At 48.4% G+C, this 26,799-nt stretch overlaps 2 protein-coding genes across 4 annotated transcripts in view; one reads left to right on the forward strand and one right to left on the reverse strand.

Annotated features, from left to right (window-relative positions):
* Positions 1-19,091, reverse strand: part of METTL5 (methyltransferase 5, N6-adenosine) — a 59,670-nt gene extending 40,579 nt beyond the window's left edge. For 2 of the 3 annotated variants that reach the window (XM_075317312.1, XM_075317311.1), the window contains exons 1-3: positions 8,093-8,357; positions 6,111-6,225; positions 4,398-4,582 (exon numbers count right to left, since the gene is read on the reverse strand). In XM_075317312.1, coding sequence (XP_075173427.1) covers positions 4,398-4,582; positions 6,111-6,225; positions 8,093-8,192 — 400 coding nt within the window. In that variant the 5' untranslated portion in view covers positions 8,193-8,357. Of the gene's footprint in view, positions 1-4,397; positions 4,583-6,110; positions 6,226-8,092; positions 8,358-18,657 lie in introns of those variants that run through there. The other variant, XM_075317313.1, reaches the window with a different exon arrangement.
* Positions 19,092-19,362: 271 nt separating this feature from the next.
* LOC142246616 (E3 ubiquitin-protein ligase ubr3-like) overlaps positions 19,363-26,799 on the forward strand; it is a 64,626-nt gene continuing 57,189 nt past the window's right edge. Inside the window, exon 1 of the mRNA XM_075319686.1 lies at positions 19,363-19,860. Coding sequence (XP_075175801.1) covers positions 19,439-19,860 — 422 coding nt within the window. The 5' untranslated portion in view covers positions 19,363-19,438. The remainder of the gene's footprint in view (positions 19,861-26,799) is intronic.

Consider the following 26,799-nt stretch of genomic DNA (forward strand, 5'->3'; position numbering starts at 1 on the left):
CGTTTCTGGATCCTAAATGAAGACTCCATTAGCAGTCTTGACCCAAAATTCCTCCCTTGACACCAGGAGCAGACTAGAGCATCCACGCCGATGGACTGCGGATCGCGTGACCTGGCTATGAACGCGGGTACCTTTGCATTCAACCTTGAGGCCATTAGATCCACGTCTGGTGTACCCCAGCGAGTGCAGATGTGTAGAAACACATCTGGGTGGAGAGACCATTCTCCGGCAGCCAGGCCTTGGCGACTCAGAAAGTCTGCTGCCCAGTTCTCTACCCCCGGTATGTGTACAGCTGATATCACTGATCCCGTCGATTCGGCCCAGCTGAGGATCTTGTGGGCCTCGAGATAAGCCGCTTTGCTGCGGGTGCCCCCCTGCCGATTGATATAGGCTACAGCTGTCGCATTGTCCGATTGGACTCGAAACGACCCGCTAGCAGAGGGCTGAACGCTCTGAGCGCGAGGAAGATCGCTCGGAGTTCCAGGATGTTGATGGGGAGGAAAGACTCCTGGGGCGTCCAACGTCCTTGAGCAGTGTGGTGCAGGTACACTGCTCCCCAGCCTAGGAGGCTGGCGTCCGTGGTCAGGACCAGCCAGTTCACTGGGAGAAAAGATCTCCCCTTCGATAGGGATGGAGGACCGAAGCCACCAGCGGAGTGCGTACCTGACTGAAGGCGTCAGGTGAAGATGTCCGTACAGGGAGAAGGGGCTCTTGTCCCAGGCCGCTAGAAAGGCTAGCTGCAGTGGGCGGAGGTGCAGTTGAGCAAATGGTACTGCTTCCATAGCCGCCACCATCCTGCCGAGCACTTTCATGCTGAATCGAATGAAGCGAGACGGAGGACGTAGAAGGCAGCGTACCGCTCGTTGAAGAGTGAACGCCTTGTCCTGAGGGAGAAGGATCAAGCCCCGACGGGTGTCCAGGAACATGCCCAGGAAGGTGATGGATCGTGATGGGATCGGGGATGATTTGTCCAGATTCACTAGCCACCCTAAGCGGGATAGGGTGTCTACAGTGATTTGTACGCTGGTTGAGCAGTCGCGGAAGGAGGGGGCCTTGATGAGGAGGCCGTCCAAGTAAGGGAGAACGACTACTCCCCTGGCGTGAAGGACGCTCATGGCGGCCGCCATGACTTTGGTGAAGACCCTTGGTGCGGTGGCAAGGCCGAAGGGTAGAGCTACGAATTGAAAGTGGGAGTCCTGAATTGCGAAGCGGAGGAATTTTTGGTGATCTGGGGCGATGGGTATGTGCAGGTACGCGTCCTTGATGTCTATGGAGGCGAGGAATTCCCCTTCGACCATGGATGCAATAATGGACCTTAGGTACTCCATTCTGAATCTCCGTACGTGCACATGTTTGTTTAGGTGTTTGAGGTCCAGGATGGGTCAAACTGACCCATCCTTTTTGGGGACCACAAAGAGGTTGGAATAAAAATCCCCGAACTTCTCGTCGTCTGGGACAGGTATTATCACTCCTGCTGTTTGGAGCGAGTGGATTGCTGAGAAAAATGCTTCGCATCGTTTTCGAGTCTTTGGGGGGTTTGAGAGAAAGAACCGACTCGGGGGTCGGGTCCGAAATTCTATGTGGTAACCGGAAGACACAAGGTCTCGCACCCATTTGTCGTCTGAGGCGGCAGCCCAGATGTGTTGAAAGAGCCGCAGTCGACTTCCTACAATGAGTGTGTCTTCTGGGGCGCCGAAGGAGTCATGAGGGGGGAAAACGTCGTGGCCGAGTCTCCCTAGTCCTGGACTGTTTCGGTCTAGGCTGCCATGACGAAGTGGGTTTCGGGGAGAGCTGAGAAGGTCGGTCCCTGTGTAGTCCGTGGCTGGTGGCGGGGACAGCACGGGATGTCGACCAACCAAATGAGTTCCGAAAGGAGCGGAACGAGGACTGTGGACGTCTGGTGAAGGACGTCCTGGACTTTAGCTGGGGGAGGGAGGTACTCTTTCCTCCCGTGGCGTCAGAAATGAGCTTGTCCAGACGTTCGCCAAACAAATCGGTCTGAAAAAAAGGAAGGCCCGTGAGAGACTTCTTGGAGGCAGAGTCCGCTCGCCATTGTCGGAGCCAGAGAGCTCTACGGATGGCTATGGTATTTGAGGCGGCAAACGCTGCGCAGGTAGCAGCGTCCATGGAGGCCTGGATGAGGTACTCCGCCGCAGCGGCAATTTGAGCTGTTACCTCTGTGAAGGTCTGAGTGAACTGGGATTCCTCAAGCGAAGTGTTAAGGGATTCTGCCCAGACCGAGATCGCCTTTGCGACCCACACAGAGGCAAAGGAGGGCGAGAGGGAGGAACCCGCGGCCTCCAAAGCAGAGCGGGCGAGGTGCTCCACCTGTCTGTCTGTCGGGTCCTTAATGGAAGAACCATCGGGTAAAGACAGGAGTGTCTTTGTGGTAAGGCGGGAGACCGGGGGGGTCGACCGAGGGCGGATCGGCCCAGCCCTTAGGGGCAGGTGAGGCAAAAATGTACCGGGACTAAATGAGTTTTCGGTTACCGAAGCGCCTGTCAGGCTTCTCCCTTTGCATTGTGAGGATATCCTGAAACTCTGGGTGATCAGCGAAAACCTTTTGGGGTTTCCTTGCCCTCTTAAAGGAGACTGCATGGTCAGTGGTAGTGGATGGGGGATCCTCCACATGCAGAGTTTGGTTGATTGCTGCTATAAGGGAGTCTATTGCAGTTTGATCATCTGGGGAGGCTGAAACCAAGGAATCCTCCTGGTACAAACAGCATTCTCCCTCCTCCAGCTCTTCAGAAGCCGTGGAACGTGTTGGAGAGCCTGCCCTGTGTGCTCCCGAGGGAGAGCCCGCTGGAGACACCTGGCCGTGTGCCCTTTTCCTGATCCCTGCAACCGGTGAAGCATGTGCCCGGATTACCTCAGAAGGATCCTCCATAGGGGTATCCTCAGGCTGCGTTCCGTCCAGGGGCCCAGAAGGGTGTGGAGGACGACATTGCATAGCCAGAACCAGGTTCTGTGACAGTTTTTCCATGGATTGGGACAGAAACTGTGCCCATTCCGGTGGGCTGGGGGCCCTAGGCTCTAGGCCGGTGGTGGCAGGGGGGTCTTGGGGGGCTATAGGGGCACAGGACTCACAGAGAGAAGAGGTGTGTTTACGTGGTAGCTCAGCGTGGCAGGCAGTGCAGGCTGAGTAATAGACCATGTGGGCCTTAGTACTCTTAGTGCCCTTAGAATTCTGCATGTTCCTAATAGGAGTATGCCAGGAGGGGGAGCAATGCTCAGCAGAGCTACAATTGAAGCAAGCACCTCACCAGAATCAGCCGATGGCCCTGTCCTCAGGAAGGCTTAAGCTCTATGAAGATCTCGCACGCTTCCCTGGGGGGGCGGGGCTTAGCGGCCGCGGGGGGGGGCTTAGCGCTAAAAGAGTGGGAAGATGAGTCAGTGTGCCCCCCCCCTGCTGTGGGTAGTAAAAAACGGCAGGAAGGGAGCTTCTGAGTTTTCCTCCCTCTCCCTACAGTCACCACACAGCTCAGCGGTTGTTATCAGCCGGCTTTGCTAGAGCAAATAAACAGAGCAGATAATACCCAGCGTTAGTCCCTGAGCCCTGGGTCCTCCCCCTGCCACCGTTAGTCCCTGAGCCCTGGGTCCTCCCCCTGCCACCGGGAAATTATCTGCAAGACTTTCTGCAAACAGCAGAACTTCCCCCTCCTCCAGCCAGCAAGCTAGAGAAAGTTAACACTGTGTGTGCAGGATCCTTGCTCCTTGCACATAATAAATACTGTAAATGTCCTGGGAGCCTTCCCTGCAGCGTCCTTTCTCCCTTTGTCTGGGAAACCAGTCAGGGGGGGATCTCACCTTAAAACACTGCTTTCCAGGCAGTGAAAATAGCAGAGCCAGCTTGCTGTGTCGGTGTCATATTCAACTCAGAGCCTGCAGAGAGGGGCTGAGGAATCAGTGCCATCTTTATCTCAGAGCCTGCAGAGAGGGGCTGAGGAATCAGTGCCATCTTCATCTCAGAGCCTGCAGAGAGGGGCTGAGGAATTGGGCTATAGGGGCACAGGCCTCTACCCTGGGCTTTGGAAAATCGGTGCCTGTGAAACCCATCGTCCAGCCCAGGATCCAGCGTCGCAGGAGGGGGTACGTGTAGGCAACGCTTCACGTTCCCGCCCGTTGATGGTAGTGGGAGATCGGTCCCAAAAGGAAACCGTCGCCCTCAAAAAATAACAAACCTTGAAAGGACGTGCCTCCTACAGACACTAAGCTAAAACTGAGCTTGCCTGGCCCGGCCAGGGGGTGTATACTGCAGAGGAGGAGCTATGCTTTTGCATCTACTTAGTGTCCTCCTATGGATAGGCAGCATAACACCCATGGTCCTGTGTCCCCCAATGAGGCGTCAGAGAAAGAACGTTTAAAGAAGAAGGAGTATAATATACAGGGAATCTTACCTTTATTATGCTTTGTACCAAAAGGAGGATTCATTATGACCGTATCCACAGATTTCTGTAAGCTGGTACATGGCAGCGAGCAGACGTCACACTGAACCAAATCAACGTTTGGAAGCTCAAATTCTTCAACGTTCGTCTTAAATATGTCCAGTGCATCTTCGTCTATGTCAATTCCTATGCACAACCTGCCGGAATGAAGGCAAAATGAAAAGCAGATTAGAAAGTAGAAAATACCCGGCCCCCAAGGATCTCACATGGGGGTAACTGTTACTGTAGCGCTACCAATGTCTTCAAAGGAAACAAAACCAACTCAAGTCAGCCATGACCGCAGATTAGTGTGCATCCCCCTTTGTTCCTGTCTAAGGCCTAATACGTAGAGTTGAGAGAGTACGTAACTATTTGTACTCACTATACTCATTACGAGTACTGTCTAATACTCACAAATACTTCCAAATAGCGTGTGCAATGCAAGTCAATGGGGAAAAAACTCGCAAAGTAACGAGTAACCCGAATACCGCACTATTTGTGCAAGTAGTAAATAGTGCGGAATTTAGGTTACTCGTTACATTGCGAGTATTTCCCCATTGACTTGCATTGTACACACTATTCAGAATGAATACACGAGTATTAGACAGTACTCGTTATGAGTATAGTGAGTATGAATAGTTAGCTACTCGCTCAACTCTACTTATGTAAAGTCCACTGGATAATCTAATCTTGCACACTGATGAAAACTATTTTTCTCTTTTTGGTCTGCCTTTACTACCAGTGATTTTCTCGTATACCACCCAACTTCCATAAAATTGCAAAGGTTGCACTTGAGCTCCCCTTCATACATCCATGCAAAACACTGACGGTTTGAACGACAGTGTTGAAGGTGCATATGGCCATCCATGTGCCATGATTTTGGCACACTAATGTTCACCGTGTGCACACGGTTAGCAGGAACTTTATACTCACCTGTCCCCAGCTCTGTTGTCCCCGGCGCTGCTGCTTCCGGGACTGCGTTGCAGTGAATATGCATGAGCTTAATGAGTAGGCCCGGAAGCAAGTGACAGGAGTGCTGAACACAGCAGCGCTGGAAACAGGTGAGTATAGAAAATCATTTAATTTCAAAGGTACGCGTTTTCTCCGGGACGTGTCACATCAGTGGTGCCTGAGAAAAACTGACTTATCGCCATGCGTAACACACAGACATGCATGTGTACCACAAGGTCATACATACCGGAATCACAAATGTGTGATGGGGGCCTTATGTTGTTAAAAAAATTAATGGCATCTGTGTGCTGTCTGTGGTTTTCACAGATGCATAGACTTATATGGGTGATTTGGATCATGGGCTTGGATCAAAAACATACCATGATTTATTTTTTTTTTTCGGTCTCCAAAAAACAAGCCCTTATATGATTATGTCGACAGAACAATTATAAAGTTATGGCTCTTGGAGAGGAAAAAAAAAAACTAAAAACACAAAAATGGAAAAATTGCCATGTTGAGAAAGGGTTAATATAATCTAGTATTAAAGGCCCTGTCACACACAGAGATAAATCTTTGGCAGATCTGTGGTTGCAGTGAAATCATGGACATATTGTTCCATTTGTACACAGCCACAAACCTGGCACTGATTGTCCACAATTTCACTGCAACCACAGATCTGCCGCAGATTTATCTCTGTGTGTGACAGGGCCTATAGTCTTATGACCTAGTACTTACCCAGCACCTAACACCGCTGCCCCGATGCTGAGCACTCCACACCCACAGCCCAGATCTGCAATGACTTTATCTTCAATGTCACCAAATGTGTTGTGGATGGTATAAAGCATACAGGCTGGAAAGAGAAATGGAGAAATCCATCAGATAAACATGTCAGTGATGGGTAAATATACACGACTGATAGCAAACATGCATGCTCGCCACCTGAGGAAGAGTGTAAATGTTGCAAAGCGATATAAGCAGAGTCATCAGGAGCACGAGTGTCTGCGGTAACCATTTTACTGCACTTGGAATTTTTTTTACCCCATTTTTTTCATTACATTTTATTATAATATTAATGGTGTCAATGAAAACTACTCATGTAAAAAAAAAAAAAAAGTATGTCAACAGAAAAAAGTCTTTTGGAACTTATGGTACATAACGTAGCAAGAGGAAAACAGCAAAATGTGAAAGAAAAAAAAACTGTCTGCATCTTTAAAGGGGTTAATTAGAACCTTTCCATCCCCAAATGATATTAAACTGCAGATACAGGGTGAATAGTGTGGCAATACTGTTGGCTTTCAGTCAGAGAGGTGTGCACGGGGCGGCCACAGTCATCACTCAGTGCACAGCTTTCCCTGGTGCTTGATTGACAGATCGCTCTGCACAGATGTGCTGCAGAGAGAGCTGTTAGACTGCCGGAGTGTGCTGACAGACGCCACTCACTGTGCGATGATGATGGGAGACGCTGCCTGCACACCATTTTGACAAATAGCTAGCGGCTCCTGTTGATCTGAATGGGAGGCGGATGTACAGTACCCAGTTGCAGCCTCTATCAATTGACAGGACAGCTCTGGAACTGAGCATTTTCCCCCTGCCTGCTACCGGCATCGAGAGCAGCTGATTGGCGGGGGTGCCGAGTATCAGACCCCAACCGATCAGACATTGATGACCTATCCTAAGGATAGGCAATCAATGTAAAAGTTGTGGAAAACCCCTTTAAATTTTCACCCCATAGTCGTGCCTTCAGTAAACAATGCCCTACAGAGTAACCCTATATCTGCAGGAGAGCAGCATCTGCAAAGAGTTTGTATGTTCTCCCATTTTTGCGTGGGTTTACTCTGCTTTCCTCCCACACTCCAAAAACATACTGATAGGGAACTTAGATTGTGAGCCCCAATGGGGACAGTGTTGCCATTGTATGTAAAGCGTTGTGGAAATAATGGCGCTATATATGTGACTACTAGCTGTAGTACCTGGGCGATGCCTGGGATAGTAACTGTCTCTCTCCCAGTCTCTGTCTGTCTGTGGCTTTCTGTCTGTCTCCTTGTCTGTCTGTGTCCATGTCTCTGTCTGTATTTGTATCAGTCTGTCTCCATCTCTGTGTCTGTCTCTATGTGTGTGTCTGTCTCTTTCCCCATATGTCTGTCTCTTTGCCCGGTCTGTCTCCCCACTGACATATTACCTCACACATAAGCTTCTTATACTAACAGTTTATTTTCTTCCTATAGCAACCACTGCAGCTGCTATTAATAACCTATAGCTCCCACCTCCATTCACTTTAATGGAGGCATGGTTTTTTTTAGAGTAACTGTAAAGCGCAGGGTTAAATTTTCCCATCAAAACATAGTCTATGACGTTCCCTGGGTCACATGAGGAGTCTATGCAAAATTTCGTGATTGTAAATGCGACGGTGCGGATTCCTTTAGCGGACATACACACACTCAGCGTTATATATTAGATTATTATTATTATGGGACATGTCAGGTTCCCTTTAAGTGGTTTTAAATGACAGATATGTGAACCACAAACGTAAGACATTTGGGGAGGTTTCCACAACCAAATCCCAAGAATGAGGTGGGGGGGGGGTGTCTTTCTAAATGTGGAAGGTCAGCAGTGGCTGCAGAAATGACAGGGCGACATGGAAACCTCGGAATGACAGCACAGGAGGAAGGAGGTGTCTGCTGCTGTGGAGACCATTACCCACCAATAGCATCACTCACCTGCAATATGTGGTCTGGTAGGATATTGCTCAAGCAGCAATTTGGGATTTTCAAAGCCGTCCACCTGTTGCAGGCAGCTCTCCAGCTCCTTCAGCTTCATTTCTTAAAGGTGTAAAAACACTGCACCTAGAAATCCACGTGTAGTCCCCAATGTGTCCCTCCCTAAAGGTGGATCACCCCCTCCATTCCGCACATTATACAATCCGTACATACAGCTCGCCAACCAGTGCTGCAAAAACTCTCCTGCATCACGTGTCCAGGGTTGGTCCGTCACTGCATAGCGCCCCCACAGGAAACATCGCCCTAACAAAATAGTTCCGGAGAAGGAAAATACTCTGAAAACTGTGCTCTGCTGCCACCTGCTGTTCAAAGGGGAAATTGTATGTAAGTAATAGAAAATAATAAGGGGTGCACAAAAGGAAATGAGTCCCAGTTGTTGGGTGTTGACAAGGCGCCACTGGATCCAGCAGCAAAAAAATATATTTTTTTTATCAACTAATCATATGAATTGATCATTTTCGAGAGATCATAATTAAATATAAAAATAATATAATTGATATAACGTCAACATATTCCGCAGCGTTTTACAATTCAGCGGGGATATGTACAGACAATATTAGACATTACAGAGTAAAGGGGGCTTTACATGTAACGACATCGCTAACGAGATGTCGTTGGGGTCACGGAATTTGTGACACACATCCGTTCTCGTTAGCGACATCATTGCGTGTGAAATGTACGAGCGACCGCTATCAAAAATACTCACCTTATCGTTGATCGTTGACATGTCATTCTAATCCCAAATATCGTTGCTGGTGCAGGACACAGGTTGTTCGTCGTTCCTGAGGCAGCACACATCGCTACGTGTGACACCCCAGGAACGAGGAACAACACCTTACCTGCATCCTCCAGCAACGAGGTGGGCGTCACTTTCTTTCGGCTGCTCTCCGCCCCTCCGCTTCTATTGGACGGCTGCCGTGTGACGGCGCTGTGACGCCGCACGAACCGCCCCCTTAGAAAAGAGTCGGTTCGCCGGCCACAGCGACGTCGCTAGGCAGGTAAGTATGTGTGATGGGTGCTAGCGATATTGTGCGCCACGGGAAGCGATTTGCCCATGATGCACAAACGACGGGGGCGGGTGCTTTCACCAGCGACATCGCTAGTCATGTCGCTGCGTGTAAAGCAGCCTTTACGCAATTCATCAGATACCAGAAAGAGTGAGGGCCCCAAATGCAAGAGCATACAATCTAATGAGGAAATGGGGAAAAAGTGCTAGGATTAAATAAACAGTTATGAAAAAGGATCCTCATCTTTCTCAAGAAAGATGTAAAAGTTTAATCAAAATATAAAATTAAGTAAAAAGAACCTGTCGAGTAAAAAAAACCCACTATTAACCTGCAGATGTTGGGTTAATCTGGCGGTTCATAATGTTCTAAAACTGCAATGAACCATAATTAAAGCACAGCCATAAGGAATCGCCAAAACGCGTCGGTCTGGGAAGGGAGGGGCTCATAGGCATTCGCCATTTTTAATTTCACGGTCTGTCTGGATATTTCTACATTGATCTATTAAAGCTATTTTTACATGTGCAACACTGGATTCTTTGCATCACGGGACACCTATGGTTTCTGTTCTCAAAACTGCACTGAAAGCCCGGCTATTGGGGAAAATTAACTTTATTCCCCCCCGGCAGCCTTCGGCTTCAGTCATGGAGGTGCGGCCATAGCAGTTTCTGCCATGGCTCAGTATACGGCCCGGCACTGACTGACAGCTGGCTCTGTACTGATGCATTGCTGTGTCGGCTGTCAGTTTTGGGGGCGCAGTTCCGGTGACTGAAGCTGCTTTGGCCACGCCCCTACGAGGGAAAGCCGGAGGCTGCAAGGAGGAATAAAGTTGATTTCTTCCAGGTAGCTGGGCTGGGTTCTGCGGCTGGGCAGTTTTAGAATGCTATTAACCTATGTGTGTTATTTGACCTTACAGGTTCCCTATACCCCATACACTAAAGACCAGAAAGAATTTTTTTTTTTAAATGCCTGAACTGCTATTTTTCAGTTGCTGCACCTCTCTAAAAAAATACATCAAAATATTCTATGTACCCCAAAGGGTACAAATAAAAACTACAGCTTGCCAAACCAAAAATCAAGAACTCACACAGATCCATAACAAAAAAATACTGCTCTAACCAAGTACTGGCGGGGCCAATTATTTAATTATACTTTTCTACCTTTTTAATAGAGGCAGAAGAGGTACAAAAGGTCAGCTCACCCATCCATCATGGAACCGTGCAACGGAAAGCAGCTGTGTCCACTGAGAGTAAATAGGAGGAGGAAGGATCCGGCACTGGTTTCCATAAAATCCGTATTTATTGAAGAAAATATACAAAGAGGGCTTCCATTCAATAAAAACAGGAGAGGGGAAGGGGTTAAATGCCGCGCATTCACCAGAAAAGATGTCAAATTGTTGATTAATTAATCTTTATTCCATAGGTCTACTCGTTTCGAGGTATGAAACCTCTTCTTCAGGACCAGAATATTAACAATACATGAACACAACAATTTTACATCTTTTCTGGTGAATGCGCGGCGTTTATCCCCTTCCCCTCTCCTACTTTGAAGACACATCTACGTGGCAGCCGCCTTTATCTTATGCGATCTCACATATACTCTCACAACCACATTAGGTGAGTGTATACTGTTATGCATTTCTCCTCTGTTTATCTGGTAAGACCCTATCAGCCCTTCTGTTTTCTAGTTTTATCATTCCATAAAAACAGGTAAACGCAATAATAAGAGGAAAATCCTTCAGCAAAAAACGCGTTTCGGATTTTCAAATCCTTATTCATTGTATCAAATGAATAACAATGAATGAGGATTTGAAAATCCGAAACGTGTTTGTTGCAGAAGGATTTTCCTCTTATTATTGCGTTTACCTGTTTTTATGGAAAGAAACCCTCTTTTTATATTTTCTTCTATAAATAGGGATTTTATGGAAACCAGTGCCGGATCCTCCCTCTTCCTATCTCCCCACCTTTTTGTTTTACCTGACGTGGTACCGATATTTAAGAAAGATAAGAGGGTGAATCCAGGCAAATACCGTCCAGTAAGTCTGATATCAATGGCGTGCAAAATTTTTGAGGGCATTTTAAAAGATGACAAGCAGAAATATATTGTAGAGAATAATATAACTGAACAAAAACAGCAGGGTAATACAAAAGTGTGTGTACACACTTGGCTGATGCCAAAGTTTGAACACCCTTGGAGATTTATGTGCTCAGAAAACTTTGATCAAGTTTTCACACCTTAATTAGCCTGCTGGGGTTATGGATTGTTCACTATCATTGTTAGGAAAGGGTTAGAAGATGCAAAAATTTCACACCTTTATAAAAACCCAGCCTCCTCTAATTTTGTGCCAAAAACAGCAGCCATAGGTTCTTCTAAGGTGCTGCCTAGCACTCTGAAAATGAAAATGGTGGAGGCTCACAGAGCAGGAGAAGGCTATAAGAAGATAAAGCGTTTTCAAGTTGCCCTTTGCTCAGTTCAAAATGTAATTAAGAACTGTCAGTTACCAGGAACAGTGGAGGTCAAGATAATGCCTGGAAGAACAAGCAACATTTCTGTGAGAGCTGTTAGTAGGATTGCTAGAGAGGCAAATCAGAACTCCTGCCTGACTGCAAAAGACCTTCAGGAAGATTTAGCCATCTTTGGAATTGTAGTACATTGTTCTACTGTTCAGAGGCTTCATGGAAGAGTCATCAGAAGAAAATCTCTCATGAGTCCTCACCATAAAATTCAGCATCAGAAATATGAAAAAGAACATGTAAACAAGCCTGATGCATGTTGGAAACAAGTCCTGTGAACAGATGAGGTTAAAATAGAACTCTGGCCACAAAGATCAAAAGGTATGTGTGGAGAAAAAAGGGTACAGAATGTCAGGAAAAGAACATCTCGCCAACCATTAAGCATGGAGGTGAATCAGTTATGCTTTCACGGGTGGAGGTACACTTCACAGGTAGAGGGAAGAATGGATTCAATAAAATTTAAACAAATTCTTGATGCAAAAGTAGCATCATTTGTAAAAAAGCTGAAGCTGAAAAGAGGAGAAAAATGGATGGCTTCTACAAATGGGTAATGATTCTAAACACACATCATAATCCATAATAGACGACATCAAAAGGTGCAAGCTGAAGGTTTTACAATGGCCCTCACAGTCCCCTGATCTGAACATCATTGAAAATCTGTGGCTAGACCTTAAAAGAGCAGTGCATGCAAGATGAGCCAGGGATGTCACAGAACTGGAAGACGTCTATAAGGAAGACATTTTTCAACCTACAGTTGAATCCAGAAGTTTCCCTCCGCTCTCTGTAAAGACAAATCTGCAGGTTTTTCCCTCCGCTCTCTGTAAAGACAAATCTGCAGGTTTTTCCCTCCGCTCTCTGTAAAGACACATCTGCAGGTTTTTCCTCACTATCTGACATGAAATCAGAATAAACCTTTCTCGTTTTAGCTCAATTAGGAACCAAAATTATTTATATTTGCCAAATGCCAGAATAATAAGAGCGAGAATAAGGCATTTTTGTTACTTTCTGCAAAGTCAAAAGTTTGCATACATTTCATTAGTATTTGGTACTATTGCCCTTACACTGTATGGCTTGGGTGAAACATTTTGGATCTCCTTCCACAAGCTTCTCACAATAGTTGGTAGGAATTTGGGCCCATTCCTCCTGACAGAACTGGTGTAGCTGAGCCTTGTTTGTGGGTCGCCGCTCGCACTGGCCTTTTCAGCTTTGCCCATAATTTTTCACCAGGATTGAGATCAGGGGTTTGTGATGGCCACTCCAAAACATTGACTGTGTTATGCTTAACCCCTTCACGACCTTTGACGGATCTATCCGTCATGGAACGTGTGAGGTTAAGCACCGCCCCCTGCCGCCGGCAGGTTGCGGCGATCAGCGCACATATCAGCTGTTTTTAACAGCTGACATGTGTGCCTGCATGTTCCGAGTGGCATCGCATTCCACCCGGAACATTTAACCCCTTACATCTCACTGCCAAAGTCTGGCAGTAAGATGTATATGCGCGCGGCCATGATTTTTACTTACCGCCGCCCCCACCGGAAGTCATATGCGCGATCATGTGACTTTCGGTGGTTGCCATGGTAGCACAGGGTCATGTGATGACGCCTGTAGCTAACATGACTCACTTCCTTTCAATGCCGGAATACAGCCGCCATTGAAAGTAAAGCATCGTATCTGCAGTTCTCAGCTCTGTAGCTGTGATCAGCTGATAGGGCAGAGCGATCGGATTGCTGATCGCTATAGCCCCCTAGGGGGACTAGTAAAATAAAAAAAAAAGTAAAAAAAAAAAGTTTAAAAAAATAAAAAAACAAAAAAACCCAAAAGTTCAAATCACCCCCATTTCCCCCATTGAAAATTAAAGGGTTAAAAAAATAAAAAATATACACATATTTGGTATCGCCGTGTTCAGAAATGCCCGATCTATCAAAATATAAAATCAATTAATCTGATTGGTAAACGGCGTAGCGGCAAAGAAATTCCAAACGCCAAAATTACGTTTTTTGGTCACCGCAAGTTTTGCGCAAAATGCAATAACAGGCGATCAAAACGTAGCATCCGCACAAAAATGGTATCATTAGAAACGTCAGCTCGAGACGCAAGAAATAAGCCATCACTGAGTCATAGATCCCAAAAAATGAGAACGCTACGGGTTTCAGAAAATGGCGTAAAACGTGCGCCACTTTTATTGGACAAACTTGTGATTTTTTTTAACCCTTTAGATACAAGTAAACCTATACATGTTTGGTGTCTACAAACTCGCACTGACCTGAGGCATCATACCCACACATCAGTTTTACCATATAGTGAACACGGAGAATAAAATATCCCAAAAACTATTCTACGATCACACTTTTTTGGCAATTTTTCCGCACTTGGAATTTTTTTGCCGTTTTCCAGTACACTATATGGTAAAACTTATGGTTTCTTTTAAAAGTACAACTGGTCCCGCAAAAAACAAGCCCTCATATGACAAGATTGACGGAAAAATAAAAAGGTTACGGCTCTCGGAAGAAGGGGAGAGAAAAACAAAAAACGCAAAAACGAAAAGTGACACGGAAAGTGCCCGGGGGCTGAAAGGGTTAAGCCACTTTGTAACCAGTTTGGCAGTATGGTTTGGGTCATTGTCCATTTGGAAGACCCATTTCGACCCAAGCTTTAAGTTCCTGGCTGATGTCTTGAGATGTTGCTTCAGTATTGCCACATGATCTTCTTTCCTCATGATGCCATCTATTTTGTGAAGTGCACCAGTCCCTCCTGCAGCAAAATAACCCCACAACATGATGCTGCAATCCCCGTGTTTCACAGCTGGGATGGTGTTCTTAGACGTCCAAACATCTCCCTTTTTCCTCCAAACAGAACGATGGTCATTATGGCCAAACAGTTCAATTTTAGTTACGTCAGACCACAGGACACGTCTCCAAAAATTAAGCTCTTTGTTCCTGTGTGCATTTGCAACCATTAATCTGTCTTTTTATGTTTCTTTTGTAGTAATGTCTTCTTACTGGCAGAGTGGCCTTTCAGCCCATGTTGATACAGGACTCGTTTCACCGTGTATAATGACACAATGTTACCAGCTTCCGCCAGCATCTTCACAAGGTCTTTTGCTTTTGTTCTTGTGTTGATATGCTCATGTCTGACCAAAGCACATTAATCTCGGATACACAGAACCCGTCTCCTTCCTGAGCAGTATGATGGCTGCACATTCCCATCTTATTTGTACTTGTGTATAATTGTTTGTAAAGATGAATGAGGCACCTTCAGGTATCTGGAAATTGCACCCAAGGATGAATCAGACTTGTGCAAGTCCACAATTCTCTTCCTGAGCTCTTGGCTGATTTCTTTTGACTTTCCCATGATGCTACACAAAGAAGAAGTGTGTTACAGGTGCGCATTAAAATACATCCACAGGTGTGTCTCTAATTAACTTAGATGTTGTCAATAAACCTATCAGAAGCTTCCAAAGACATGACATCATCATATGGGCTGTCTCATATTGATTAAAGGCATAGTACTCTTCGTATATGTAAACGTTTAACTTTGCAGAAAGTAATGAAAATGCCTTAAAACATTCTCTCTCATTATTCTGGCATTTGGAAAATATAAATAACTAGCTGTACTACCCGGCTTCACCTGGGTTAATAACTGCTGTTAACAAAATAGAATGTATTAGCAAAAATGTATTCTGCACACAAAACCACAAAACAAATAGATAGAAATGTGATTATTAAAAGGCAAAAACTAAGCTAATAGAAGCATTTCACAACATATATTTCAACACCACAGATATTCCACACAGATTTAACTAAATTGGCCAAGTAATGTGCTCCTTCTGTCTCTTTCCAGATCTGTCTCTTTCCCCGTCTGTCTCTTTCCAGATCTGTCTCTTTCCCCGTCTGTCTCTTTCCAGATTTGTCTCTTTCCAGGTCTGTCTCTTTCCAGGTCTGCCTCTTTCCTCGTCTGCCTCTTTACTCGTCTGCCTCTTTCCTCGTCTGCCTCTTTACTCGTCTGCCTCTTTCCTCGTCTGCCTGTCTCTTTGTTTCTTTCCCCATCTGTCTCTTTCCAGGTCTGTCTCCCCGTCTCTTTGTCTGTGTCTTTTCCTGCCTGTCTCTTTCCGTGTCTGTCTCTTTCTTTGTCTGTCTCTATTTCTCTGTCTCTTTCCCCGTTTATCTCTATCAAGGTCTGTGTCTTTCCCCATCTATCTTTGTCTGTCTCTCTGGCTGTCTCCTCCTTCCCTGTCTGCCTGTCTCTGTCCCTATCTGCATGTCTGTCTGTCTCTTTCCCCATCTGTCTCTTTCCAGGTCTGTCTCTTTCCAGGTCTGTCTCTTTCCAGGTCTGTCTCTGTCTGTCTCTTTCCCCGTCTGTCTCTGTCTGTGTTTTTCACCGTCTGTCTCTGTCTGTCTCTTTCACCGTTTGTCTCTCTCTGTCTCTTTCCCTGTCTGTCTCTCTATCCGTCTCTCTCTATCCGTCTCCCCACTGACATCTTATTACCTCACATATAAGCTTCTATACTATGAATGTCTTTTGTTCCTATAGCAACCAATCACAGCTCCTACTAATAACCTGTAGTTCCAGGCTCCATTTACTTTAATGAAGGCATGTTTTTTGGAGAGTAACTGTAAAGCGCGGAGTTAAATTTTCCTGTCAAAACATAGTCTACGACGTTCCTTGGGTCACATGTGGCGTCTGTGTAAACTTTTGTGATTGTAAATGCGACGGTGCGGATACACTTTTCGTTTCCCTTTTTCCCCATTATGTAGATAGGAGCAAAATTTATTGGTAATAAATTGGACCGCGCGGGGTTACAATTTCGCCTCACAACATAGCCTATGACGCTCTCGGAGTCCAGACGTGTGAGTGTGCAAAATTTTGTGGCTGTAGCTGCGACGGTGCAGATGCCAATCCCGGACACACACACACACACACACACACACACACACACACACACACACACACACACACACACACACATACATACATACATACATACATACACACACACATACATACATACACACACACATACATACATACACACACACACACACACACATACACACAGACACACACACACATACATACATACATACATACATACACACACATACATACACACACACACACACACACACACACACACACACACACACAGACACACAGACATACATACATACATACATACACACACACACACATTCAGCTTTATATATTAGATTTTGGTTCCTAATTGACCTAATAGGGAAAGGTTTATTCTGATTTCATGTCAGATAGTGAGAAAAACCTGCAGGTGTGTCTTTATAGAGAGCGGACGGAAAACCTGCAGATGTGTCTTTATAGAGAGCGGACGGAAAACCTGCAGATGTGTCTTTATAGAGAGCGGACGGAAAACCTGCAGATGTGTCTTTATAGAGAGTGGAGGGAAAAACCTGCAGATGTGTCTTTATAGAGAGCGGACGGAAAACCTGCAGATGTGTCTTTATAGAGAGCGGACGGAAAACCTGCAGGTGTGTCTTTATAGAGAGCGGACGGAAAACCTGCAGATGTGTCTTTATAGAGAGCGGACGGAAAACCTGCAGATGTGTCTTTATAGAGAGCGGACGGAAAACCTGCAGATGTGTCTTTATAGAGAGTGGAGGGAAAAACCTGCAGATGTGTCTTTATTGAGAGCGGAGGGAAAAACATGCAGATGTGTCTGTATAGAGAGTGGAGGGAAAAACCTGCAGATGTGTCTTAATAGAGAGTGGAGGGAAAAACCTGCAGATGTGTCTTTATAGAGAGTGGAGGGAAAAACCTGCAGATGTGTCTTTATAGAGTGTGGAGGGAAAAACCTGCAGATGTGTCTTTATAGAGTGTGGAGGGAAAAACCTGCAGATGTGTCTTTATAGAGAGCAGAGGGAAAAACCTGCAGATGTGTCTTTATAGAGAGCGGAGGGAAAAACCTGCAGATGTGTCTTTATAGAGAGTGGAGGAAAAAGCCTGCAGATGTGTCTTTATAGAGAGCGGACGGAAAACCTGCAGATGTGTCTTTATAGAGAGCGGAGGGAAAAACCTGCAGATGTGTCTTTATAGAGAGTGGAGGGAAAAACCTGCAGATGTGTCTTTATAGAGAGTGGAGGGAAAACCTGCAGATGTGTCTTTATAGAGAACAGAGGGAAAAACCTGCAGATGTGTCTTTATAGAGAGTGGAGGAAAAACCTGCAGATGTGTCTTTATAGAGTGTGGAGGGAAAAACCTGCAGATGTGTCTTTATAGAGAGCGGAGGGAAAAACCTGCAGATGTGTCTTTATAGAGAGCGGAGGGAAAAACCTGCAGATGTGTCTTTATAGAGAGTGGAGGAAAAAGCCTGCAGATGTGTCTTTATAGAGAGCGGACGGAAAACCTGCAGATGTGTCTTTATAGAGAGCGGAGGGAAAAACCTGCAGATGTGTCTTTATAGAGAGCGGAGGGAAAAACCTGCAGATGTGTCTTTATAGAGAGTGGAGGGAAAAACCTGCAGATGTGTCTTTATAGAGAGTGGAGGGAAAACCTGCAGATGTGTCTTTATAGAGAGCAGAGGGAAAAACCTGCAGATGTGTCTTTATAGAGAGTGGAGGGAAAACCTGCAGATGTGTCTTTATAGAGAGCAGAGGGAAAAACCTGCAGATGTGTCTTTATAGAGAGCGGAGGGAAAAACCTGCAGATGTGTCTTTATTGAGAGTGCAGGCAAAAACCTGCAGATGTGTCTTTATAGAGAGTGGAGGGAAAACCTGCAGATGTGTCTTTATAGAGAGCAGAGGGAAAAACCTGCAGATGTGTCTTTATAGAGAGCGGAGGGAAAAACCTGCAGATGTGTCTTTATTGAGAGTGCAGGGGAAAACCTGCAGATGTGTCTGTGTAGATAATGTACGTAAACTTCTGGTTTCAACTGTGTGTAATGTAGAGGGAGCAGAGTGTCTAGCCTATAATTTTCAGTGATGGCAATATATCGGATGCTATATGGATGACCCGTACTTACGGGATCAGACGTTTTTCCCGCTCCCGTAGACATTGAATGGTGAGTGTCATCCGGCATGGATTCTGGACAGTCGTACAGTTCTATTAGTCCTTGTGTTCGCCATTTTTACACATATCCTCAAGGAAATCAGTTCAGGTAACGCTCCTTTTTAGGGGAGTTATTCAATGAGATTTTTTTTCCCTCCAAAGTTTTTTTTTTCTTTTTTTGCAGCCCTCTGATTGGACAGTGCTTAGTTTGGAGTGATGTCCATCAGGCGTGATGCGGCGTCTCATGGACAACCCTAGAGGACACGACGCTCTTTACTGACGTATTTTTGGATGATTTTGTCACCAGCGGTTGTTAAAAAATAATAAAAATCCATATATAACAGCCAATGATTGGCTTCCAAGAGGAAGAATGGGCGGGTCACTTCTTTTAGTGACTTTGGAAGTCGGACGCGGATGATAGGAGTGACAGTGGATGGATGATGAGCGCAGAACGCCACCATATAGTACGATCATCGTCTTCTATGCGCTGTGTGCACCACAGAACAAGGCACTTTACAGCCACAAGTCTAATTTACATAGAAATTAATAGGAGTGTTTTTTTTTATTCAGGAACAGAGTGGGTAAAAAAAAAAAACGCTGACAAAAAAATGCAGTGTGAACATGGTGATAAGCTGTCACCAGCTGCAGTACCGATAGCTGACAGCAGGAGGCGCCCGGGATCTCGCGAGAAGAGACGCTCCGTGTATGGAAGACACAACAAAAGTAAAATCCCAGTAACCTCCCGAGCAGTCATCATGGCGGCGCCGCCGCTTCTCGGCCGGGATAAGGAGGAGGCAGCGGCGCAGCTGAAGAGCGAGCTGAGCCGGCGGACGGAGCGGGGCCGGCAGCGGCTGGACGAGCTGCTGGAGCGGGTGCTGGGCGCGGAGCCGGCGGGGGAGGCGCTGGACTGGTGCCGGGCGCTGCTGGCCGGAGGGGACAAGTTCGAGGACTTCTGTCAGGCGGTGCGCGCCTACGACAACGCGACCCTGTGCGGCCTGGTGTGGACGGCGAACTTCGTGGCGTACCGGTGCCGGACGTGCGGCATCTCCCCCTGCATGTCCCTGTGCGCGGAGTGCTTCAACCAGGGCGAGCACGCCGGCCATGACTTCAACATGTTCCGCAGCCAGGCCGGGGGGGCGTGCGACTGCGGGGACGGCAACGTCATGCGGGAGAGCGGGTGAGTGACGGGGACTACTGCCCCCAGCAGCAGAGCCAGCCCCCCGGACTACTGCCCCCAGCAGCAGAGCCAGCCCCCCGGACTACTGCCCCCAGCAGCAGAGCCAGCCCCCCGAGAACCACTGCCCCCAGCAGCAGAGCCTAGCCCCCCGGACTACTGCCCCCAGCAGCAGAGCCAGCCCCCCGAGAACCACTGCCCCCAGCAGCAGAGCCAGCCCCCCGAGAACCACTGCCCCCAGCAGCAGAGCCAGCCCCCCGAGAACCACTGCCCCCAGCAGCAGAGCCAGCCCCCCGAGAACCACTGCCCCCAGCAGCAGAGCCAGCCCCCCGAGAACCACTGCCCCCAGCAGCAGAGCCAGCCCCCAGAGAACCACTGCCCCCAGCAGCAGAGCCAGCCCCCAGAGAACGACTGCCCCCAGCAGCAGAGCCAGCCCCCAGAGAACGACTGCCCCCAGCAGCAGAGCCAGCCCCCAGAGAACGACTGCCCCCAGCAGCAGAGCCAGCCCCCAGAGAACTACTGCCCCCAGCAGCAGAGCCAGCCCCCAGAGAACTACTGCCCCCAGCAGCAGAGCCAGCCCCCAGAGAACTACTGCCCCCAGCAGCAGAGCCAGCCCCCCGGACTACTGCCCCCAGCAGCAGAGCCAGCCCCCAGAGGACTACTGCCCCCAGCAGCAGAGCCAGCCCCCAGAGAACCACTGCCCCCAGCAGTAGAGCCAGCCCCCCGAGAACCACTGCCCCCAGCAGCAGAGCCAGCCCCCAGAGAACCACTGCCCCCAGCAGCAGAGCCAGCCCCCAGAGAACCACTGCCCCCAGCAGCAGAGCCAGCCCCCAGAGAACCACTGCCCCCAGCAGCAGAGCCAGCCCCCAGAGAACCACTGCCCCCAGCAGCAGAGCCAGCCCCCAGAGAACCACTGCCCCCAGCAGCAGAGCCAGCCCCCAGAGAACCACTGCCCCCAGCAGCAGAGCCAGCCCCCAGAGAACCACTGCCCCCAGCAGCAGAGCCAGCCCCCAGAGAACCACTGCCCCCAGCAGCAGAGCCAGCCCCCAGAGAACCACTGCCCCCAGCAGCAGAGCCATCCCCCAGAGAACCACTGCCCCCAGCAGCAGAGCCATCCCCCAGAGAACTACTGCCCCCAGCAGCAGAGCCAGCCCCCAGAGAACTACTGCCCCCAGCAGCAGAGCCAGCCCCCAGAGAACTACTGCCCCCAGCAGCAGAGCCAGCCCCCCAGAGAACTACTGCCCCCAGCAGCAGAGCCAGCCCCCAGAGAACTACTGCCCCCAGCAGCAGAGCCAGCCCCCAGAGAACTACTGCCCCCAGCAGCAGAGCCAGCCCCCAGAGAACTACTGCCCCCAGCAGCAGAGCCAGCCCCCAGAGAACTACTGCCCCCAGCAGCAGAGCCAGCCCCCCGGACTACTGCCCCCAGCAGCAGAGCCAGCCCCCAGAGAACTACTGCCCCCAGCAGCAGAGCCAGCCCCCCGGACTACTGCCCCCAGCAGCAGAGCCAGCCCCCAGAGAACCACTGCCCCCAGCAGCAGAGCCAGCCCCCAGAGAACCACTGCCCCCAGCAGTAGAGCCAGCCCCCCGAGAACCACTGCCCCCAGCAGCAGAGCCAGCCCCCAGAGAACCACTGCCCCCAGCGGCAGAGCCAGCCCCCAGAGAACCACTGCCCCCAGCGGCAGAGCCAGCCCCCAGAGAACCACTGCCCCCAGCAGCAGAGCCAGCCCCCAGAGAACCACTGCCCCCAGCAGCAGAGCCAGCCCCCAGAGAACCACTGCCCCCAGCAGCAGAGCCAGCCCCCAGAGAACTACTGCCCCCAGCAGCAGAGCCAGCCCCCAGAGAACTACTGCCCCCAGCAGCAGAGCCAGCCCCCAGAGAACTACTGCCCCCAGCAGCAGAGCCAGCCCCCCAGAGAACTACTGCCCCCAGCAGCAGAGCCAGCCCCCAGAGAACTACTGCCCCCAGCAGCAGAGCCAGCCCCCAGAGAACTACTGCCCCCAGCAGCAGAGCCAGCCCCCAGAGAACTACTGCCCCCAGCAGCAGAGCCAGCCCCCAGAGAACTACTGCCCCCAGCAGCAGAGCCAGCCCCCCGGACTACTGCCCCCAGCAGCAGAGCCAGCCCCCAGAGAACCACTGCCCCCAGCAGCAGAGCCAGCCCCCAGAGAACCACTGCCCCCAGCAGTAGAGCCAGCCCCCCGAGAACCACTGCCCCCAGCAGCAGAGCCAGCCCCCAGAGAACCACTGCCCCCAGCGGCAGAGCCAGCCCCCAGAGAACCACTGCCCCCAGCGGCAGAGCCAGCCCCCAGAGAACCACTGCCCCCAGCGGCAGAGCCAGCCCCCAGAGAACCACTGCCCCCAGCGGCAGAGCCAGCCCCCAGAGAACCACTGCCCCCAGCAGCAGAGCCAGCCCCCAGAGAACCACTGCCCCCAGCAGCAGAGCCAGCCCCCAGAGAACGACTGCCCCCAGCAGCAGAGCCAGCCCCCAGAGAACCTGCCTCCCAGGACTCTTGACTCCAACAGTAAAGCCTGCTCCCCAAGTCTACTGCCCCAGCCGCATAGCGAGCCCCCCCCTGAGGACTAATGCCCCCAGCAACAGTAGCGCCTCCGCCCCAGGACTAATGCCCCAGCCCCCCTAGGACTACTGCCCCTGGTGTGATCATCCCATAGTCAGCTGTGATCCCCCTGAATTGTTGGACTTCTTTATTATTTTGGGGTCCTCTTGTCGCTGGTCCCGGTCTCTCCTTACGCTGGTGCTGGAGACGGTGCAGTCAGACATGGAGGCTGCTCTCACAGCCGGGTGTTTGGCTTTTTGTGATCAGTTTTGCAGTGTAATTCCTGGAATAAAGCGATCACTTAGGCTTCGTTCACTTTTGATCCATTTGTAACAGATCTAATATTATTTGGATCCTGCCGGCATGTAGGTGCTTGCAGCTGAGAAAATGCAATAAAACTCCATGTAAAGAGAAAAAAAAAAAGGGCAGGGGGTAAAAAATTTAAAGAAACACCTAAAGGGAATATGTCACCAGGTTTTTCCCTTATGAGCTGCTGCCACCACCAGTGAGCCCTTATATACAGCATTCCAGGATACTGTATATAAGAGCCCAGGCTGCTGTGTATAACATAAAAGACCTTTTTCTTACCTGCAGGGCGGTGAAGTCCGATGGTTGGCACTGGTCTCGGTCCGGCGCCTCTTTTCTTCTTATAATCGCAGTCCTCCTTCCCTGCTGCATATGGCTGACGCGTCCTATGTCATTCACACAGAGGTCTTCATTGTGCTCCTGCGCATGCGCACTTTGTTCTTCCTTGCTCAGGGGAGAGCAAAGTAGTGTAGCGCACATGCGTGGGCAGTCTTTGACCTTTCTTCGCGCCTGCGCATTACAGTACTTTGCTCTGCTCTCAGCCGGGCAGATCAAAGTGCGCATGCGCAGGAGCACAATGGAGGCCTCTGTGTGAATGATATAGTACACGTCATGCACCCGGGGCTAGGTAGGGGGACGGTGATTCTACAAGATGGATGAGGCGTAAAGTTTGTAAAATCAGCAGCTTGTTGAGTGACAGCAGTTGATAGCTGGGGGGTATTCATAGTTATCCCCTCCCCCTGTTTATGCTAATTCTATTATATAATCGTTTGTTTTTGACTAAAAGGACCTGTGCTGCTGTAATACCCATGTGACCAGGAGGGGCGGGGCCCAAGCCAACATAGCTGATTCTAGGAAGCAACCAGGAGACGCCGCCCATTCTGGTCATAAGGATATGACATGAGAACAGGTCCTTTAAGTCACAAACGAAAACGATTGTATAATAGAATTAGCATAAACAGGGGGAGGGAATAACTATGAATACCCCCAGCTATCAGCTGTTATGCAGCTGCTGTCACTCAACAAGCTGCTGATTTTACAAACTTTACTTGCTTGTGTTTTAAAACCTAAACATCTGAGCTGAAAACGAAAGGTATGTATAGAATCAGCCTGATAGTGCCAGTATAGCACTGGCTGCAGGTTATATAGGAAAATCCTTGTGCTTTAACACTAGAACTACTGCACTCGTGACACCTATATAGAAATACATGGTGCAAAGTAGTCAAAATGACTGCCTCAGTAGTTCTAGTGTTAAAGGCATTTCAGAGCTTGATTGAAACGTCCTTAGAACAGGTCATCAATATCTCATTGGTGGGGTTCCAGCACCCCCAACAATTACCTCCAGCAGTGGCTGGATGTGCACAGCTCCATTTGCCGTGTAGTGGGTATTCCCGGTACTGCAGATCACATCCTATTGAATTGAATGGGACCTGAGCTGTACTTTTTGGCATCAGTTACTACAGAGTACACAGCAGCTGCGCTCTTTTGGCTACTGTCATGGTTTATACATGGTGGGCTACTGCATGTTTAATCCCCTTTTAATCTGATATTGATGTGCTATATTAAGTATACACCATCTATGTTGAACTCCTGGGAACCCCCCTGCTTCCGGAGCTGCTGTTTTTGTAGTAGCACTTTGGTCCTATTGCAGGTCGCCCCTGTTTTAATTTTTGGCCTTTCACCTTCATCCCTTTACATGCATGGAGTGTTTTTTTTGTTTTTGCTGTGTAATACCGGCCGGGTGCGAGGGAGGATTTACACACATGGGATGATTTAATTTTGCAATCCAAACTACATCCCGGTCACACGGCACAGGAGGTGCGGGGAAATCTAAATATAGGAGGTTTTAATACGGAGCATGGCTGGCTCCTTGTCCGGGTCTTCGAGTGATTGTGACCTACAGGTCTATATGTGCACAATACAGATCCGCAGAGCACATTGATCCAAGCAGATAAGATGTGGATTTTGCAGCAGATCATAGATTCATTTTTCTTTGTCCGTGTTCAATTTATTAGACAGAATATGAGCAAAATAAGAGTCAAGAATGGACGTGTTGTGGATGTAAAGGAATTCATTGCACAAAGTGACATCTGAATGTTTCTTCATCATATCTGTATCATGGACACTTACCCTCAGGCCACGTTCCCACGATGATTTTTTTTTTTTTGTATACTGCACCATTTTGCTAATTTCGGCTACTTATTTATTTTTTTTCTTTTATTATTTATGCCTTTTTTCATTTTTTTTTTTCATGTCATGTTTTACATAAATGAATTTTGTTTTGAATACTTCTTTTTTTAACTTGCTGGGATCAAAAGTGATATGCGGATTACATGTTACCACTCCGGAAACGCACTAAAACCGTGTATGGCGTTCTTGTGTGCGGTGTTTTGCAGTCTAGGGGGAAAATCCGCAAAAATAAAACAAGTTTATTATAAAATTAACAAGTTTTGGATTTAAAATGCAGCATTAAAAAAACTGCATCACCGTCATGAGAATTTTAGTTTTTTTTTTTTTTTTTTTTTTTTCTTTTGCGCACAGAAATAAGCAGGTGATAAAAACGCACTTAGGGTATGTGCGCACGTTGCGTACTAGCCCAGCACCGTAAAAGGTGCGCTTCAGAGCGCAGCTGAAAAGCTCCGTTCTGAAGCGCATGGTGCCGGCGAGAACGTGCGCTCTTGCCTGCAGCTCCTGCCATAGACAGAGCAGGAGCTGCCGGCAAAGCGCACGGAAGAAGTGACATGTCACTTCTTTTTGCGCAGCGCTTCGGCACTAGCCGAAGCGCTGCGCTCTAAAACGCCACGTGCGCACGGCCCCTGCACAATCTCCATAGACTGTGCAGGGGACGCAGGACGCATGCAGTTACGCTGCGCTACAAAGCGCAGCGTAACTGCATGAATTTACGCAACGTGCACACATAGCCTAAATACTCATCATGGGGACTTAAGGCCCCGTTACACACTACGATTTATCTGACGATATGTCATCGAGGTCACGGTTTGCCAACGACTAACAACATCATTAGTAGTGCGTCCGTCATCAGCGACGCGGGCGTGTCGTTACGAGCAATGCTCCACGCCTCCTCCGCTCTGATTGGTGTCACGCCAGGGTGTATGCTATGGACAATTATACGCCTCTGTCGTTGCCCGAATCGTTGGGAGGATTGCTGTGTGACGGTGTCCACGTGACCGCCTTGTCAAACAATATATCGCTGAACGATGTAGCGTCGCTTGAGAGTTGTGTACGTGTGACCGCTACAAAATGACCTATGAGCGATCTCGGCAAATTGTAGCAACGATCTGGGCGTGTCACATCGCTAACTAGATCGTTGTTTGTAAAGCGGCCTTTAGTCTTAACAATCAAATATGTAAGAATTGCTAAATCAGAGTGTTGAAGGATCACTAACAAAACCATTTTTTTCCCCTGTAAGTTAATGCTACGTCCACTTGCTCCATCTTGAGTCACATCTTGGCATTGAAATATTATCCATGGCACGTAGTAGATGGCACTTTGATACTACTGCTGAGAATTGCATCTTTTTTGCTAGTATGACTCGTCTGCTACAATCCTCCATAAGGCCTCCTTCACTTGTCTGCATAAAACACACAAGTTTCACAGTTCGTGGTTAAGGTGCGTATGTGTGTGCATACGTATGTGTGTGCATACGTACGTCCGTACGTTTGTGTGTTGTGTGCTATCCGTGTGACATCCGGATAGCACACGAACAGGATGAGCTGGTATACTTACCTGTCTCCGGCGCTGCTGTCACTTTAGGTCAACACGGAGTGCAGTGAATCTGCAATGAGCAGCGCGGGAGTAACAGCAGAGGCAGAGACAGCAGCGCCGGAGACAGGTGAGTATAAAAGTTCTTTAATTTTAGGTTACCCGTGTTTTCTCCAGTACATGCCACACTGATGCCACACAGATCACATCAGGGTGCGGTCCATATGACACCTATGCTGCCGGAGAAAACCAGACACGTCTCTGTCTGGAGCATACAGACATGCGTGTACTCTACACAGACACACGGTCTAGGTGAAAACATGCACATGTGCGCAAACCCATTTATATTAATGGGTCTACA

Source organism: Anomaloglossus baeobatrachus, chromosome 7, assembly GCF_048569485.1.
Source record: "Anomaloglossus baeobatrachus isolate aAnoBae1 chromosome 7, aAnoBae1.hap1, whole genome shotgun sequence".
In the NCBI taxonomy this organism is placed as follows: Eukaryota; Metazoa; Chordata; class Amphibia; order Anura; family Aromobatidae; genus Anomaloglossus; species Anomaloglossus baeobatrachus.